Source organism: Talpa occidentalis, unplaced genomic scaffold (assembly GCF_014898055.3).
Source record: "Talpa occidentalis isolate TD23 unplaced genomic scaffold, MPIMG_talOcc4v2.1 talOcc4.5, whole genome shotgun sequence".
Taxonomy (NCBI): domain Eukaryota; kingdom Metazoa; phylum Chordata; class Mammalia; order Eulipotyphla; family Talpidae; genus Talpa; species Talpa occidentalis.
Window position 1 is genome coordinate 114,452,595 of NW_023604861.1, and position 19,268 is coordinate 114,471,862.

Sequence of the window (19,268 nt, forward strand, 5' to 3'; positions counted from 1 at the left end):
ATTTTGGAATCACTTCCTCAATTTTCAGACACTTAACACACACACAATGCTGCAGACCCTTTCTATGGAACTGTACTGAATCTTTGAAACAATCTGGGAAAAACTGATATATCGACCTGTATCTCCATCCAGCAATTTACTCAAGTCTTTAATTCCTTCAGCAATACTTTGTGGTTTCTGTGTAGTTTTTACACATCTTTCTTTGTTTTAACACATCTTGTTTTAGATTTATTCCTGTGTTCGATGCTTTATGGTGATATTGTAAATGGCACCTTTTTATACTTAGTTTTCTAACTGACTCCTTGTTACCGGATAAACCTAGAACAGAAAAATACAAAAGCAAAACCTGGGTCCTCCCCTGGTGGCGCAGCAGTTGAGGGCTGGGCTGAGAAGCTGCCCGCAGCCTCTGCAGCGCCGGTTCGATCCCTGGCTGCCGTCGAGGGTCCTACATGGTGCGCAGACCTCTCCAGCTGCGCCCGCTGCTCCCCTCAGCAGTGTACTTCGTCAGTCTGCCTGTTCTGTTCCCCTCTCTGGCTCTGGTGAATTCTCTCACCCTCCTGCGCTTCTGACTGTACCCAGTGCTTGTATAAATAAACAAATTAAAAAAAAGAAAAAGGCAAAACCTCAGGAGGAAAACACAAGAGGGTATCTTCACATTCTTAAGAAATCTTTGCTATTCCAAAATGATGACATTGGATTCCATTTTTTATGAGCTCTCTGAGTTAAGCATTCTTACTCTAGTTTCATTCTGCTCCTTGATATTCTGTTCCTTCATATATATCAAATCTAACAGGCACGTCTGTTAACTTCTCAAGAATGGAATCTTTCCAGCCTTTATTTAACTGTCCTCCCCTCCTCCTGCTGCTCCATCTTTCATTTTCCATCCATATTTCTCACATATTTAAAAACAAACCAGTCAACCTAGAAAGAGCAAAGATGACAATAGCAGCACTGAAGAATAAGCACTAATTTATGAGAGGAACCTAAAACATACAAGTAACACAGCTCCCCTGCCATTCCAAGTAAATCCCAGCAAAGGAGGCCAGGTTCCAATGACTACACATAGATTAGAAAAGAAAGATACGATAATGATACCTCCAGATGTTAGTATTTATGGGCAGGAGAATTACAGGATTGTGAGGTAGAGATTATGTGTTTTTCTGTATTTTCCACATATCACAGCCAATTATCATGCTTTCATTATCAAAAAATAAATTTATTTAAAAATTTTAATAGGCAATAATGTCGAGGGAACAGCATAATGTACATAATCACAGTATACTCTAGTGGGACTATAAACTGACACTAATTCTTGAGGGAAATGTATGTTTTGCAACCAAAATATTTGAAATGAGTGCCCCTAATTTAGAAACAGGTTTGTTGTGAAAGTGTTACTACTTTGGGCCTCCCCGGTGGCGCAGCGGTTGAGTGCTGGGTTGCGAAGCTGCCCGCGGCCTCTGCGGCGCCGGTTCGATCCCCTGCTGCTCCCCGGCCACCACAGGAGGGTCCCACATGGCGCGCAGACCTCTCCTGCCGCCTGCTGCTCCCCTCAGCAGTGTCCTTCGGTCCTTCTGCCTGCTCTGCTTCCCGCTCTGGCTCTGGTGAATTCTCTCACCCTCCCGCGCTTCTGACTGTACCCAGTGCATGTATAAACAAAACAAACAAACAAACAAACAAACAAATAAATAAAGCACGCCTCTATAAAAAAAAAATTAAAAAAAAAATACTACAGTTTATATGCTCAACTCAGCTTTTAATTTCATTCTGTCCATCTGATCAAGAGTCTAAACAGAAAAGTCATGTGAACAAGAGAAAGTCTACCTATCCAAGGCAGATGTGAATAGATAAAGTGTCTTTCTGACTCTGACACTTTTTAACATTTAAGAGTCATGTACACACAGCAATGCATATATACAGCCAGGTAAACTGAGTTTAATTTCCGAATCTGCCTATTTATGAGCTCAGAGAACATAGTTACTCACTCCTTTGTGTTTAAGTCTCTTTATATGTAAAATGGGGACCTATAACAGGACCCACTTTTTACAGAGTTATTGTGGAATTAAGACATGCAAAGCAACTTGAATAGCACCAATCATAAAAGTTCAATAATCGTTAGAATTTTCTAAAGCCAAATTCAATAAACATGGGCTACCTTTAAGACTGGGCTATATATAAGAATAAAATATAGTAAAATAAATACATATACCAAGTCTGGAGATGATATAACAATAAATTGTATAGTGTTTATACTGTATGCAGCATAGAATCTATTTTTAAAGATTTATTTTTAATTTATTTATGCATACAAGAACTGGGATCTAGGCCCAAGGCAAAGGAGGGGCAGGGGAGGGTGTGAGAGAGGATTCACCAGAGATAGAGTGGGGAGCAGAACAGGCAGATCTACTGAAATACACTGCTGAGAAGAGCAGCGGTGAGACAGGAGAGGTCTGCTGCTCCCTGGCCGGGGATCCAACTCATGCTGCAGTGGCTGGCAATAGCTTGCTAGCACGGAGACTTTAACCCCTGCACCACCAGGTAGACCCAGAACCTATGATTAATGGCCTTAATAAGCATGAAGCATGCTACCTCCCCACTTTCTCCTAAAAATATTCCAAAGGCATTCTCATTGCTCAAGTGCTCTCTATCTCACAAAAAAGAGGCAAATCACTAGCTGTACCCAGAACTGTCCCAATCCTATTCACTCGTTTTCTCTTCCGGTGGAATTAGAAGGAACAAAAAGTTGCCTCCCTGCCTATTTGAGAAGCTTGCAGCAACCAGTGAACATCATAGTTCACACACTACAAAGGACCTCAAGAATGCCTCAGTCAGGTTTTCTCCTATATTCCACATAGCACCAAGAAAATTCTGGGCACTTGATAATGTCCCTGAGAATATAAAGCCAGTATTCACCAAATTACCCCTCTTTGCTGCCAAAGAACAATGGGGCTTCAGTAATTTTCTCTTGTTATAGCAGAAATAGATAGGGCATGACTTCAACATTAGCAAAATGTCAAGATCACTCCAACGTGCATTTGTTCTAAATCAGCATGATGGCTGGTTAGCACTGCTCCGTGCTTTGGCCAGAGACTGTCCCAACCCCATTCAGCTGTTTGAAAATGAGAACCATAGTTGAGAAAATGTGTCTCTGCACTACTCCTGCTCAGCTTAGAAAAAAGAAAAGCCCCAAATGTCAATACTTCTTTTTAATTTGGAAGATTTACCACCCAGTAACTCTTTGAGTTTATGAGCTAGGGACCCCCGTCTAACTTATCAAGTACTATGTAAACTCCCTAATCTAGAGCATACCCAGAAATCTGTTCAACAGTGACTGAATGATCGTGTATACTATGTACTTTGTGTTCAACACAGAGGTAGCTTGACAATTATAATTCAATATATTTTCAGTCCTTATGGAAGATGAAAAACATCACTAGTTTTTCCATTCGAAGCAATCTGTTAAAGGCAACCAGCATTACTTGTAAACAGATTCCAAGCTATCAGGGGGGTAAATTAAAAATATACTTGCATGTTTTAGATACATTTTTAAAACCATTTGTCAGATTCTTATTCTGGCAAGATTCTTATGACTGGCCACACAGCTTCTTGAGTTTAAAAATGAATCTTTATATTACACTTTCTTCCAATTAAATAATAAATGCATATGGCTCTTTAGCATTTATTAGTTAAACACATTTTTAAGAAAGTTACAAAATGTCTTCATGTTCCACTCTAAGCAAAAACTTACTTTTCTATTTCTTGAAATACCCCTAATGCTGATAGGTAAAATGACTGTTCTCACATTACCTGGCCTGATTATCTTTTCCAGCAAAGGACGAACATATACAGAACATAGTAATATGGATTGATTATAGTCAATCTAAACATAATGTCCTTCCCAAAATTAAATAAATAATGGCAGAATGTTAAACTATTGAAGGGGACCAAGTGATTTCTAAAAAGATTTGAAGAAAGGGGAAAGTCCAACACCTCTGTCATACATTTCCTGCCTTCAAAGACCTCGGTGTCCATTTCTGAAATGAGAAGTATGCACAAGGGTTTCTACAGGAGGAGGTGGGGGTAGGGTGCACGTTCCCCCCCGCCCCCCACTTTGTGTGTGGTACAAGAACAAAACCAGGGCTTTAGGAAATCTCCAACACACATTCGTGTGTGTGTGTGTGTGTGTGTGTGTGTGAGAGAGAGTTTGTGTGGTGGGGGGGGGGGAAAGGGGGGTACAAAAAGAAAACCAGGGCTTTAGGAAGTCTCCAAACCTCCAAACCCATCTGAGCTCAAAAAAGCAGACTTAGATTTAATACTAACACTGGAAAAATAAAGTAGAGGGTGAAGGTTTGAGATAAAAAGTTAATACATTTTATTTCCTTACATAAACATTCTTAAGACAAACATGACTAGTAGAGAGCTAAAAAAAAGAAATAGAGACTGTAAACAAAGGTTGAAGCTATTTCTTTACTCTGATGGGGAGTGAATACTGCATTCCCTCAGCCATCATACACTCATGATCACCTATGCGCTCCACCTGACATATGCCCATCGCTCTCTTGAAAGCAGATGAAATGCCAAATCTTTCTGTGGTTTTCCTGATCCTGAAGGTCAGCAGCTGCCTGTCTTTTTAGTTCAAACATTCATTACGCCTACAAGATGCAGCTAGTTACAGACTGTATGAGTTAACAACTCAACTGTATTTATGCTTAACTTTTAGTACTGATCAGAAGATCATTAATAGCCAACCACCACTCTTTCATAATCCCATAACTCAACGCAGATACTGAACTCACTCTCTTTTGCATCCCACCAAAGCACAGAGCAGTTGCAACTTAATGAGTAATAAAGGATATAGTTTTTGCCCAGGAGGTCCTCGAAAGAAAATAATAAGTCATATCTTAAAAGATCAAGAGTCTCCTGTCTGAGAGCCAGATCTTCGGTTTTAGCTCTTGGATTCTAATGACTATATAATTTTCTCAGAAACTAGAGGAGACAAAGCATTTCTTGAATGGTGGCTGCTGGACACCACTGTAAAGGATGCTAATACATACATAAATAAACGGGGAAAGTGAGGGTTAAAACAAAACTAAAATGACTACTTTATTGTAGAATTTTTGCAGGATGTTAATATGCTAATATACATGATAAATTCCCAAAATAAATTCCTTTAGTGAAGTCTTTATTAAATTAATGTGAATAAAATCGTCTGGAGAATTTGGAAAATGTTTCAAAGCAGTTGTTTGGTTTTTTTTTAATTGTCAAAATATTAGAACACCAGATCAACTTCTGAAAAATTCTTACCTGATATGTGTTGCAGGCAGAGATTCATACTGTCGTGACAAAAAGAGTTCCCTATGTTTCAACTGATGCTTCTGTTTATCAGTCAAGTCAACCTCAACTGTTGTTTCAGATTCTTCCTCAATTTCTTCTACACAAATAAAAGTCAAAGAATTTATTATTATGAAACATTATCTACTTAGATATTAAGATAGGTCAAATCAAAATTTCATTTTCAATCTTTTAAGACTATTGATTTTAAATGTAACTTGTCATTTGAATTCCACGATAAAATTAAGCAACCAGGGTCTCAAAGGGAGAGAAAGAATTCCAATTTTAAAATGGCAGATGAAAAATTAAATGAAATAAAAATAAAAATGGCAGATGGAACATATGCAAATATCTTCTCATCCCCCATAAAACCACACCAAAATGGCAATTAAAATGTATTAAAATTACAATGGAAATGAAAAATGAAGTAACAATGGAAGAAAATTTTCCAACAAAAGGAATTTTAGCTGACTGAAAGCAGATGTACTAAAACAAACAAACAAAAGGGCAAACTTTTAGCTTTGAGAAGGGAAGTGGCAACCAACATGCATACAGAAGAGTTTGCCATTGAGAAGGAAGGCATGGAGCCTGCTATGAATCATGACTTAGCCTGTGAGCAAGAGGAGTGGGGGAGAGCTAAACACAGTGAGGAAGGGTTAAAAGTCTACCTACAACATTAGGAATAAATCCCAGGACACAAGAAATAAGGTAATACATTTCAGATTTGATTACACACACAATAAAAAGAAAACTAAGAAGGTTTGGATTAGAAGGTAATGCTGAGGAAATCTCTCCCAGAAATTAGAATGAAGAGATAACAACTGAAAAATAAAAAATGAAATAAAATCCTACATCCTGGTAATAAAAGGTCTGGTAATAGAAAGAAACAATACAGAAAACAACTTTGATTCTTTGAAGGGTAGAGGGGGGTGAGGAAACACCATTCAAAAAAATTATTCAAGAAAATTAGCTGGCACGTGTCAATTTTTGTTTAAAAAATGTATCACGGGGCCTCCCTGGTAGCGCAGGGGTTAAAGACAGCGCTATCAAGCTATTGCCGGAGCTGGTCAGGGAGCTGACCCACATGGCATAGCAGACCTCTCCTGTCTCTCCTGTCTTGCCCGCCACTCTCCTCAGCAGTGTATTTCAGTAGATCTGCCTTTTCTGCTCCCCATTCTCTCTGGTGAATCCATTCACAACACGCACCTCTGGCCTACACCTCAGTTCTTGTATGCATAAATAAATAAATCTTAAAAAAAATAAAATTTAAAAAAATCACAAAAGTTTATAAAAAGGAAACAGGTCAATTGCAAAGAAACTAGACTCATATGAATAGCAACACTATATGCTAAAATGGTAGAGTGATGCCATCCAAAAGGAAAAATATTTATCCTAGAATTATATAGTAAATTATTTAAAAATTCTGTACATAAGAGTATGGATAACCTTTCATTCATCCAACCAGTATTTATTAGGTGTCCCAAGAGGCACTATCCAAGGTGCTAGAGACAAGCATGAGCAAAAAAATGTTACTAAGAAGAAGCAATTCAAAGTGACTGCTTTGGGAAACAGGGTTGGAAGTATAAACATCAATTTTCTGGCAGGAAAGAGAGGAAAGCCATTTGCAAGTCTGAACCAGCTATGCAAAATCTGATGCCCGCAGGTAAAGCCAGCTTTGTCAACCCCACTGGTGAGGAGTCAGTAAAAAAAAAAAGTTTAATATCAGATCCCCCAGCCTTTGCATCTCTGCAAGGCATTTCTGCAGAGGAAGAGATTAAATCCTGCATTGCCTTCCTCCGGCATCAATGTATCTTTAAGTCAGGACAATTTAAAACTATGAGTCCCTCCTATCAAGAATAACTACATCCTTAATTTCAATGACTCACCATTCCTACCTTATAAATTAAATTCAAACTCGTGTTTACTGGAACAGTTTTCACAAAGCAAAATCTGTGAGACTGTTTCCCAGGTTCAAACCTTCATTTGACTACCTAATAAACTAACTTTATGTTTCCAGTTAACAGAAGGAAAAGATGGTAAAGACAGGAGACAAAGTTTTACATGAGTTTTTTTTTTTTAACACTGTGCTTAGTCATTTTTCCAATGCCCAAATGTCATTTTTTATAAGCTAGATATAAATCCAACTTATTTTGGATATAAAAATTCTTAAATATAATAATACCTCTAGTGCTCACAGACCCTCCTGCAGGCTTACTGGGCCAGAACGGCTATGGGAATAGCGGGAGCACTGAGAACTCAGAAAGTAAGACCACTACATGGGGGAGTACATTGAGAGAGCTGGCCCCCCACAAAGGAAGAAGGGGCCTGAATTTCTGAACATTAATTGGCAACACATAGAGCAACAGATATCTGTTCTTCACAATTCTTTTTTTTTTTTAAAGATTTATTTTTATTTATTTATACAAGCACTGGGTACAGTCAGAAGCGCGGGAGGGTGAGAGAATTCACCAGAGCCAGAGCAGGGAGCAGAGCAGGCAGACTGAAGAAGTACACTGCTGAGGGGAGCAGCGGGCGGCAGGAGAGGTCTGCGCGCCATGTGGGACCCTCCTCTGGTGGCCAGGGATCAAACCAGCGCTGCAGAGGCTGCAGGCAGCTTGGCAACCCAGTGCTCAACCGCTGCGCCACCGGGGAGGCCCTGTTCTTCACAATTCTTATAAATTCTTATTTACGGACCCAGAGTCACAAGAGACTTTACCACACATAATCCGCTGGTTGTTGCAATTCTTTTGAATTGCATGAGGGTAATCACTGAGCTCAGCATCAGATCTTTTCTACTCTCAAACTTTTAAAACTGAATTGAAAATGAATCTAAAAACTGATTAAAAAAATTTTTGACTCACCTAGCTCAAAAAAAGAATAAAATGAACTAAAATTCTTTGAATGTCCTTTTTTTATCATTAAAGATTTATTTATTTATTTATTTTTATTTATGCAAGAACTGGGGTACAGGCCAGAGGTGTGGGGGTTGCGAGGATTCACCAGAGACAGAGTAGGGGAACAGAACAGACAGACTGTCTGAAATACACTGCTGAAGGGAGCAGCGGGAGAGACAGGAGAGGTCTGCTGCACCATGTGAGTAGCTCCCTGGCCAGGGATCCATCTCTTGATGCAGTGGCTGTGCACCACCCTGAATGTCCTTTTAAATGAACTACTCAAAAAGAAATATAGCGCTAAAAAAGCCATTCATTTGCAAGTTCTGTAACATTTCACCAGTGGAGATCAGAGAAGTTAAGTCATTGCTGCAATGGCCCTATTAGCACCAGCAAATATCACATACAAAATTAATACTCTTCACATGATTAGGATTTGATAAAATGCTGCTGTGTAAAACAAAGCTAACTGAATGCTACTACATGCCTAGACAACTGAAACAGAAACAAGCTCTGTAACAATAACAGCAGTAAATTATTTTCCTATAAATCTCTTGGTACAGGACGAAAAGGACCAAAATCACTGAAGTCTAACCTACTCAGAAACAGAAACCCACTTTAAAGTTCTGTCAGATTTCATGTACATATTTCTATAAAGGTCTGTTGGCTTCTACATAGAAATGAAGGAATGATTCGTGTGCCACTCACTTCCCATAAACATTGAAAAACCACCGTGGCAAAAGATGATATAAAGACACTGAAAACTTTAAGAGACCCAAGTATAACCATCACCAAAGATCATGTACATGGTAATATATTTATAATTAACATCATTTGAAAAATTGTTAGATTTCAAAATTTTACATTACAAGATAAGAAAGAAGCCAGAGCCAAAAAGCTCAGCAAGGCTAATCAAACAAGCAGACTAACAGGGATAGGATAAGGTTAGCATAAACAAGTCCAAGAAACACAAGTCAGAGAAGAAATCAAACAAGCTGAGTAGTCCAGAAGGCCAGGGTATCCAGTTACGGGACATGGGTGATGAGTCTTTACCACTGGTTACAATCAAGAACTTGAGCAAAGTTTTAGACTTTGGGTATGTGGCATGTACAAGGCCAAGACAGGTGGCTGATGAATTAAGGAGGTGCAGCCATGACTGATTCAAGGAACTTCATCTGAAACTGGGTATTTTTCAGAACACATCAGAATTATAATTGCACCTGTTAGTTGAGAGGAAGTAGACGGGAGTTTTTTCCAATATTATTCTCAAGCATTCTTTTTTTTTTTTTAATAATATGTCAATTTATTTATTTATTTTTTTAAGATTTATTTATTTATTTATACAAGCACTGGGTACAGTCAGAAGCGCGGGAGGGTGAGAGAATTCACCAGAGCCAGAGCGGGGAGCAGAGCAGGCAGAAGGACCAAATTACACTGCTGAGGGGAGCAGGTCTGCACACCATGTGGGACCCTCCTCCGGTGGCCGGGGAGCAGCCGGGGATCGAACCGGCACTGCAGAGGCTTCGGGCAGCCTCACAACCCAGCGCTCAACCGCTGCGCCACCAGGGAGGCCCTCTCAAGCATTCTTTATTCTCTATTTTAATAAAATATCAGTCCATAGTGATGTTGATACAGAAAAGCTGGTGATAAAAGATTCATCTACAGTTACATTTAACTAATATCCAAATGTTTGAAAGCCTGCTACTAGACTGAAAATAGCTCAATGTTGATGCAACTCAATCCTGCCGGAAAAAAAAAAAAAATCCTCACAAATATTAGAATTTTTATGACAATTGAAATTTAAGGAACTATCTGAATGAGAGAAAAAGTTTGGCAGCCAGAGGCAAAAGATCAATACACAAAAACTAATTATATTTCCATCACTGGTAAACAATCCAAAACTGAAGTTTAAGTAAACTTCATTTACAACAGCATCAAAAGAAAAAATACTTAAGAATATATTTGACACAAGACAAAACTTAAATACTAAAAACTGCAATAACTTTTTAATTTTTTTTAAAGATTTATTTATTTATACAAGCACTAGGTACAGTCAGAAGCGTGGGAGGGTGAGAGAATTCACCAGAGCCAGAGTGGAAAGCAGAACAGGCAGACCGAGGAAATACACTGCCGAGGGGAGCAGCGGGCGCGGCAGGAGAGGTCTGCGCGCCATGTGGGACCCTCGCCTGCGGCAGGGGATCAAACCGGCGCTGCAGAGGCTGCGGGCAGCCCCGCAACCCAGCGCTCAACCGCTGCGCCACCGGGGAGGCCCTGCAATAACATTTTTAAACAAAATTTTAAAAGTTCTAAATAAATAGAAAAACATCCCGATATTCATAGATTGGAAGATTTAATACTATTAAAATGGTAACATTCCCAAAATTGATACACAGAGTTAATGCAACCCCTATCAAAATTCCACTGCCTTTCTTGCAAAAATTGACAAAATGGTCCTAACATTCATTTGGACAGGTAAGTAACCCTGAAAAGTCAAAATAACTTTGAAAAAGAACAAACTTAAGGATACAATGTCAGGATTACTTTTTTTTTTTAAGATTTATTTTTATTTATTTATATATACAAGAGCTGGGGTCTAGGCCAGAAGTGCTGGGGGGTGAGAGAATTCACCAGGGACAGAGTATGGAGCAGAACAGGCAGACTGACTGAAATACACTACTGAGGGGAGCAGTGGGCAAGACAGGAGAGAACTGCTGTGCCATGTGGGTTAGCTGCCTGGCTGGGGTTCAAACTTGTGCTGCAGTGCCTGCTGATAACTTCATAGTGCTGAGACTTAATCCCTTGTGCCACCAGGGAGGCCCCCTCAATATCCAGATTTCAAAGCAACAACCAAGACTATGTGGTACTGACAAAATAAAGAATGGACAGGGTCCCCCCTGGTGGTGCAGGGATTAAAAGCTATTGCCAGCCACTGTTGCATGAGTTCAATCCCCGGCACAATAGCTAACCAACATATGGCACAGCAGACCTCTTCTATCTCGCCTGCTGCTTCCCTCAGCACTGTATTTCAGTGGATCCACGTGTTCTGCTCCCCACTCTGTCTCTGCTGAATCCTCTCACCCCCTGCACCTCTAGGCTACACCCCAATTCTTGTACGCATAAATAATTTAAAATAAATCTTAAATAAAGAATGGACATATAAATCAATGCAATATAACTGGAATGTCCAGAAATAAATCCATACATTTATGATTGATTTTGGACAAGGAGAGCAAGACAATTCCCTGGAGAAGGAACAGTCTTTTCTACGAATAGTGCTGAGAACAACTGGATAATCACATGCAAAGAATGAAGAGAACAAAGAATATCAAATGTGAAGTTGGGGGGAGCATATCTCCAGATGGAGTCCCCTCCTCTTTGCTACAAAGGAGTACCCATGCAAGCTTAAGGTCCTTATCACAGCATGCCTTGCAACACAGTTATCTGATTTACTGAGTCTCTTGCGAGCAAAGACAGGTTATTTGCCTTTGATCCATGCTGTTTTATTCATTCAATAAAAGAGATGAAACCTTAAGAAATGCTGACAGTAGATTAGGTATGAATTAGCAGGTAATTCTCAAGCTAGTGACCGCAAGGACTGACTCACAAAGTTATGACATAAAACACTGTGTAGTTACCATCAAAAAGTAATTATTTGGGGGCCTCCCTGGTGGCGCAGGCAGCTGAGCACAGCACTGTGAAGCTGTCCGCAGCCTCTGCAGTGCCTGTTCAATCCCTGCCGGCCTCAGAGCAACCCACATGGGGAGCAGACCTCTCCTGCCTCGCCCACTGGTCCCCTCAGCAGTGTGTTTCAGTCAGTCTGCCTGTTCTGTTCCCCACTCTGTCTCTGGTGAATCCTCTCACCCTCTCCCGCACCTGGCCTGTACCCTGGTTCTTATATAAATAAATATTTTTTTTAGAAGTGATATTTATTTATTCATTCATTCATTCATTCATTCAAGCACTGGGTACAGTCAGAAGCGCGGGAGGGTGAGAGAATTCACCAGAGCCAGAGCGGGGAGCGGAGCTGGCAGAAGGACCGAAGCACACTGCTGAGGGGAGCAGTGGGCGGCAGCAGAGGTCTGCGCGCCAGCAGAGGTCTGCGCGCCATGTGGGACTATCCTCCAGTGGCCGGGGAGCAGCCGGGGATCGAACCAGTGCTGCAAAGGCTGCGGGCAGCTTCGCAACCCAGCACTCAACCGCTGCGCCATCGGGGAGGCCCTAAATAAATAAATCTTATAAATAAATAAATAAATAACTATTTGGGCCTCCCTACTGGTGCAAGGGGTTAAGTATCAGCACTATGAAGCTATCAGCAGGCACTGCAGCACAAGTTTGATCCCCTGCCAGGGAGCTATCCACATGGCACAGCAGACCTCTCCTGTCTCACCTGTTGCTTTCCTCAGCAGTGTATTTCAGTGGATCCACCTGTTCTGCTCCCCACTCTGTCTCTGCTGAATCCTCTCACCCTGCCCCGCACCTCTGGCCTGTACCCCAGCTCTTGTATGCATAAAATATATTATACATAATAATAAATATAAATATATAATATAAATAAATCCTTTTTTAAAAAAAGTAAGAATTTAAGGAGATGTACATGTCATGTTTCGGCCCAGTGCTTCTCCACAATTCTTTCGAGATCTAACACAGGATGGACATGGGAGACTGGGCTCTCAGAGTTGCATCTGAATTCAAAGTCTAGTTCTGCACCTTGTTAGGTGATCTTGGACAAATTATTTACTCTGTAATCCTCAGTTTCTTCAACCGTAAAATGGGCACATAATTCCTCCTTGATAAAGTTATTGTGAGGATTAAGATAACTGCTTGGCCCAGTGCCTAACACATCGCTAGAATTTTTTAAAACTCCTATTAACAATTTTTAAATGAATTTTAATATGATTTTCTTTGACATCTGGAAAATTATTCCTAGTAAAACAAATTTAAAAAACTGCCTTAGCTTTTTATAAACAAAAACAGATAATAGATGTCATCCCTAAAGATCCTGATTTAGAAACTGGGGTAGATCACGCCAGTTGAGTCTTCGTTAAAAACTATTATAAAACTATAAAACATTTTTCTGACATTACACTGTCAGTCAGCCATTCTCAAGCTTCTATCAGAACCCTTTTACAGTCCTAAATTATAATGCAGACCTCAAAGGAGCTTTTGTTCAAATGGTTATATGTAATACTGGAATAGAAATTAAATCAGAAGTTTTTATAACACAGGAAATCACCAATACACGATCCATTATCATGAGAGTGAGGATATTATTATATGTCATACAGCCTCAGGAGAAATTTTGCCACCTACTTAGGGAGCCTCAGGGAAGGAATTAAATGACAGCTTAGTATTACTGTGAAAAGTGTTTGACCTCACAGACCTCAGGAAAGGTGTTCAGGAGTAAATGAACTGTGCAAAAGAAATATTAACTGAAAGTCTAACCTGAAAAGAAAAATGAAAACTAGCTAAAAGGAGGGTTTGGTGTTTTTTGTTTTGTTATGTTTTGTTTTGAGTTTACTGAGTTTAAGAAACCTGTCACGGAAATTTCATCTTCCTGTTCTAAAATGCAATGACTCATAAATTGTTCTATAGCAAGTTAGGATCCCATCAGAAATTTAAGCTATTTCTGTTTTACATTTCTTTATTCAAAGAACACTGCAGCACCTGGCAAAAGCTGCCCAATTTTGTACTCAAAGTCAATCTGGAATTGTATATAGCCTTAATATGCTACCACCTTCCAGTCAGCTCCTTCCTATAACCTGACTCATGTTTTTATTTAGCTTTAATTTAAAAAGAAAAACAACTCAATAGCTTTCAATTACCATTCCAATCAAAACTAAACTCATTGTTTATAAATGTAACCATTTTTCCCTTCCATTTGCTTCACCTATTCTCCACCCCCCCAATTCCAACCACTCTGGGGGTGGGGGGGTGGGGAATTGACTTACCTGCCAGTATGTTCTGGAGATATCAATGAGGAAGACCAGAAAGTGCTAGCTAAATAAAGATTATAGTGGTTCCAGGATTACAGATAAGAATATATACTTTCAAGTGTGTTAAGCATTATAAAATAATGTAGGGTGCTCTAGACATACACAGGGAAGTAATGTAGCCTGGTGGGGCGTGGGGGACAGTCTTCCCTGAAGACAAAGTTCAAGCAAAAGGAGAGGGAAGCCAGTAGATCCGTGTCTTTTTTTTTAACTAGAGAACTAGGTAAGAACCTAGAAGTAAACCATTGAGAGTTTAGTTGGTTGGAATGGTGACTGAATGCTATTGAGTTGTTTTTCTTTTTAAATTAAAAAACTGGGTCCTTATCTGTACTTGGGCGTGGCTTTGTCTGCTTGTGAATTTCCTGCTTTTACCTTTACATCCTGCTGACTAACTCAATTGAGAGCCTAGTTTAGGGTGACAGGGATGGTCCTGCTTTTAAAACCGCAAGTCCTGGTTTCAGAGAACACCTGAGGTCCTGATAAACCAAGACAATTGTCACTCTAACCTTCATATTATTCAATCAAAGTATTATGCTTTGGCCACTAATTTGTAGTTCCATATGGCCAAAACTTAAAGGCTGAAAATACCAAATCTCATCAAGAAAAACATAGCCTTACTGGAATTCCCATACACGACAGTGGAAGTGAAAACTGTTTGGCATTATCTACTAAAGTAAACAAATGTATTACCTGCCCCATGAACCAACAATTCCACTCGTAGGTATTTTACCCAAGAGGAATCCAAGCTTAAGTACACCAAACGTTCACATATGAAAATCTATACTTGTATGCTCATAGCTTCTTTATTCATAGAGGCCCCAAACTGGATGTTTGTTGATAGGAGAATGAATACTACTGGCCCAGAAAAAGGGACACACAATCATGGTGCTGAACATAAAGTCAGGCAAAATAGGGTAAATACTGTAGGCAGCTGAAGTTAAAGATCAAGCAAAACTAACAGATGGTAGCAGGAGCAGAACAGTAATTACCTGGAGAAGGTGGTAATGACCAGGAATGGGGACAAAAGAGCATTTCTCTATCTTGAGCTGAGTGGTTGTTATATGAAGCTATACATCTGTGATAACTTCTTAACCTGCACATTTTATTCATTCTACTGTATCTTACACCACCTCAACTTGAAAGAACTTTTTAAATAACTAGGATTACCGCTTCCAGACAAATGAAGTACGAGAGACCAGATCTACCTTCCTGACTAAAGCATACAGAAAGTTAAAAATTAGTAAATAATTTTAAGAGCATACAAAATATATGAAATAACCATTGCACATCAGGCAGTGAACAGTGATTCCTGAGAGACAGGAAACAAATGAGGTGAGCCCTGATACTGGCACCGCTTGTGCCTTGAGAGTTTCTAGGCATCAGTGCAAAGAAGAGAAACTGAGGCAGCGTCTGGCACACTGCCAGAGGTAAAGAGACAAATCTGAGACATGGGAAGACCAAACTACTTGAGTTCAGGAGACAGAGTACCAGAGAAAAAAGAAAACTTGGGGTTCAGCAGAGGGTAATCCTCCAGCACAGTACCAATCACAAAGGAAAAGGAGGAAACTAGCAGCACCCAGAGGGAAAAAAAAAAATCATTGGAAAGAATTAAAAACAGGTCTAAAGGCCTTTAAGAGTACTTGTTGCCAGTCAGAAAAACCCATCATTAAGTGTATAATGAGTGGAGCACATAAAAAGGTCTTGTCTTAAGGAATGGAGGGCAATTAAGCCCTAGACTGAGTGCTGGCTGCTCCATATTCACCTAAAAAATATACTTTAAATCATAGTGCAACCACCAAAAGAATGAAAATATTTCCAAGTAAGTGCACCTCAGAACAAAGCTCAAGGGGCCTCCCAAATGGCACAGGGGTTAGAGTCTCAGCGCTATCAAGCAATCGCCAGCCTATTGCCAGCCATGGTGTGGGTTCAATCGCCGGCCAGGGAGCTAATCAACAAGGCGCAGCAGACCTCTCCTGTCTCACCCTCTGCTCCCCTCAGCAGTGCATTTCAGTCTGGCTGCCTGTTCTGTACCCCACTCTGTCTCAGGTGAATCCTCTCACCCCCAAACTCTGACCTGTACATAAATAAATCTTTATTTATGTAAATAAATACATAAATATCCTTGTGTGCATAAATAAATCTTTAAAAAGAAAAAATAACATCACACACAACAACACATAAAAAAATAAAATTATAGAACTTCTTGAAGAAAATCGAATGACAGCAAAGAATAAAAGTAGACTTATTTATGCTTTTTATTTTTTTTAAGATTTATTTATTTATGCATACAAGAACTGGGGTACAAGCCAGAGGTGCAGGGGGGTGAGAGGATTCACCAGAGACAGAGTGGAGAACAGAACAGGCAGAATGACTGAAATACACTGCTGAGGGGAGCAGCAGGCAAGTCGGGAGAGGTCTGCTGTGCCATGTGGGTAGCTCCATGGCCCGTTGGGGATTGAACTCATGCTGCAGTGGCTGCAAACAGCTTCATAGGTTGTGTCTTAACCCCTTGCACTACCAGGGAGGCTCCCTATTTATGCTTTTTAGAAGGCTCTTGTGAACATGTATTAAAATTTTTGAAGCTGAGCACGCCCTCTGACCCCACCATTTCAAGAAAAAAAGTCAAATGCATTTTTAAAAGATTTACTAGGATAGTCACTGAGAAATTTTTCTCCTTTTTAATCTCCAAACTACTAAATAATCTAAAATAATTTTATAATGGTATACTAAAATTGTATTGTGTGACCCATGAATTATCAATATAAGAACATGAGTGATATCATACTATAGATATAACTTTTTTTTAAAACTTTAAGCAGTCTGAAAACCAAAGGTCAGAAAATTTATTGTCTACCATGGGCAAAACAGGAACAAGAATCAATCAAAAGTAACAGGATTACAACTACATTTTTACATTTTCTGCAATACTGTTTCCTTCTGGGAGCCTTTCACTAATTAGTTTCAAAATTTCTAAAAATTTCTTATACTCCTGTCATCCTTTCCCTATCCTATTTATAGCCATTAAGATGAAAAGATATGTAATCATAAGCCTGCTTTTTAAATGTCTTTTCAAGTAAGGAAAAACTTGGAAAATACATCCCTAACTGTATAGAATACTGAGTTACCTAAAAACAACCTAAACAAAATAAGAAATAGAGGAGTTGCTTAAACTATGAAAACCCAACAAAGGAATCAACTATATTACACCTTAAAGACAGCCTTGAATAGACATGGCACTAGCCTGCATGCTAGAGAGACTGGTACCAATGATCCAGCACGGGTTTTTTAGATTCAGGGTGAGTGCTGATCTGCGGGCCCGAGGAGAGATGGGCTGAACCTGGATGCACCGGACCGGGGGTGTCAGATGAACCAAGAATCAAAACGTTGAATTTATGAGCTTCGAAACAAGGAACGCAGCTCCGTAGCAGCTGCCACCAAACTGCTTGCCATCATGACCTATCAGTATAAAGGCATGGGGCTGTGCCACGAACACCATAACCTGTGGCTAGGATAAGAAAGGTCCTGGCCTCTGCTACATGGAAGTGAAGGAAACTGGACCTCAAGGGCCACCTTCTTTGTAGGTATTAGTATGGGTATGCTTATGGGGTCATGGATCCAGAAGTGGAACAGGCCTGTCATCTTGCCTTATTGCCCAAGCTACCTATCAAGCCACATATAGAGACACCTACTCAAGAGGTCTGATCAAGCACTACCGTGTCCCAGAGGATGGCTAGAGTCAAGTCTCCAGTGACAATGGGTCTGATTTGCACACGTACAGTGAATCTACTTCACTGAAGGAGGGAGGATGTGGCTATCTGGATTTCTTGGGGTCACGGCTAATATGGGTACAAAACCTCATCCCCTACAATGAAGGGATCACTAAATGTATTGATATTTTCTTTTTTTTAAAAGACTTATTTTTATTTATTTATGCACACATAAAGTGAGGTCTAGGCCAGAGGTGTGGGGGGTGAGAGGAGTCACCAGAGACAAAGTGGGAAGCAGAAAAGGCAGATCCTGAAATACACTGCTGAGGGGAGCAGTAGGCGAGACAGGAGAGGTCTGCTGTGCTATGTGGGTTAGCTCTCTGGCCAGGGATAGAACTCATGCCTCAGTGGCTAGCAATAGCTTGATAATGCTGAGACTTTAACCCCTGTGCCACCAGTGAGACCCTGTATTTGATATTTTAAGCTCTGATGCAGTGACCTCTATGTGTTATCGGTTAATGAGCTGCTGCAGCGGAGGCTATTTGTTATATTTTCTTGGATAGTAATGTTTCGCTACTCCACTTCAAAAAATAAGAAAAAGCAATATAATATTTTAAACGGCAATATATTGTTTTATTTTGTTGTCTTTCTAACACCCTAACCGTGAATAATTTTTCTACCAGGTTGAAATGAATTCTTATTAGATATTACAGTTTCACCTCCATCCATTAGTAATACTCTTAAATGCAAAGCAAGTCTGGCTAGCCAGCAACTTTACAGCCTTGCCACAAGACCCACAATATGAAAATATTCATGCAGCTTCAGAGGTTAACGGAAGTACAATACACTCAGGTGGAGGTGGGGAAGACAAAGAGGAAATCACAGGAGAAAGTGTGCTTCTAAGAAGGGAAATTTATCAAAATCTTCATTTAAGAAACTGAATTTAGGGCTTCCTCTGGTGGCGCAGCGTTTGAGCACTGGACTGCGAAGCTGCCCACAGCCTCTGCAGCACCAGTTCGATCCCCAGGCACCGAGCGAGGGTCCCACATGGCACGCAGACCCCCCCCCTGCCACCCACTGCTCCCCTCAGCAGTGTATTTCGTCAGTCTGCCTGTTCTGTTCCCCGCTCTGGCTCTGGGGATTCTCTCACCCTCCCATGCTTCTGACTGTACCCGGTGCTTGTATAAATCAATCAATCAATCTTAAAAAAAGAAAAAAAAAAGAAACTGAATTTAAGAAACTGAATAGAACCAACATATTGTATTAGATGGTATCTGAAGTCACACTTTATTCCAGCATCTATAAACACTGGCCAACAGAAAGATTTAATCTCACTTGAAGAAAATGATTTC

General features: G+C 40.1%; 1 protein-coding gene across 3 annotated transcripts in view; it reads right to left on the reverse strand.

Annotated features, from left to right (window-relative positions):
- MTA3 (metastasis associated 1 family member 3) overlaps positions 1-19,268 on the reverse strand; it is a 126,555-nt gene that overhangs the window by 76,339 nt on the left and 30,948 nt on the right. For all 3 annotated transcript variants that reach the window (XM_037528156.2, XM_037528155.2, XM_054701159.1), the window contains exon 4: positions 5,302-5,428. In XM_037528156.2, coding sequence (XP_037384053.1) covers positions 5,302-5,428 — 127 coding nt within the window. The remainder of the gene's footprint in view (positions 1-5,301; positions 5,429-19,268) is intronic.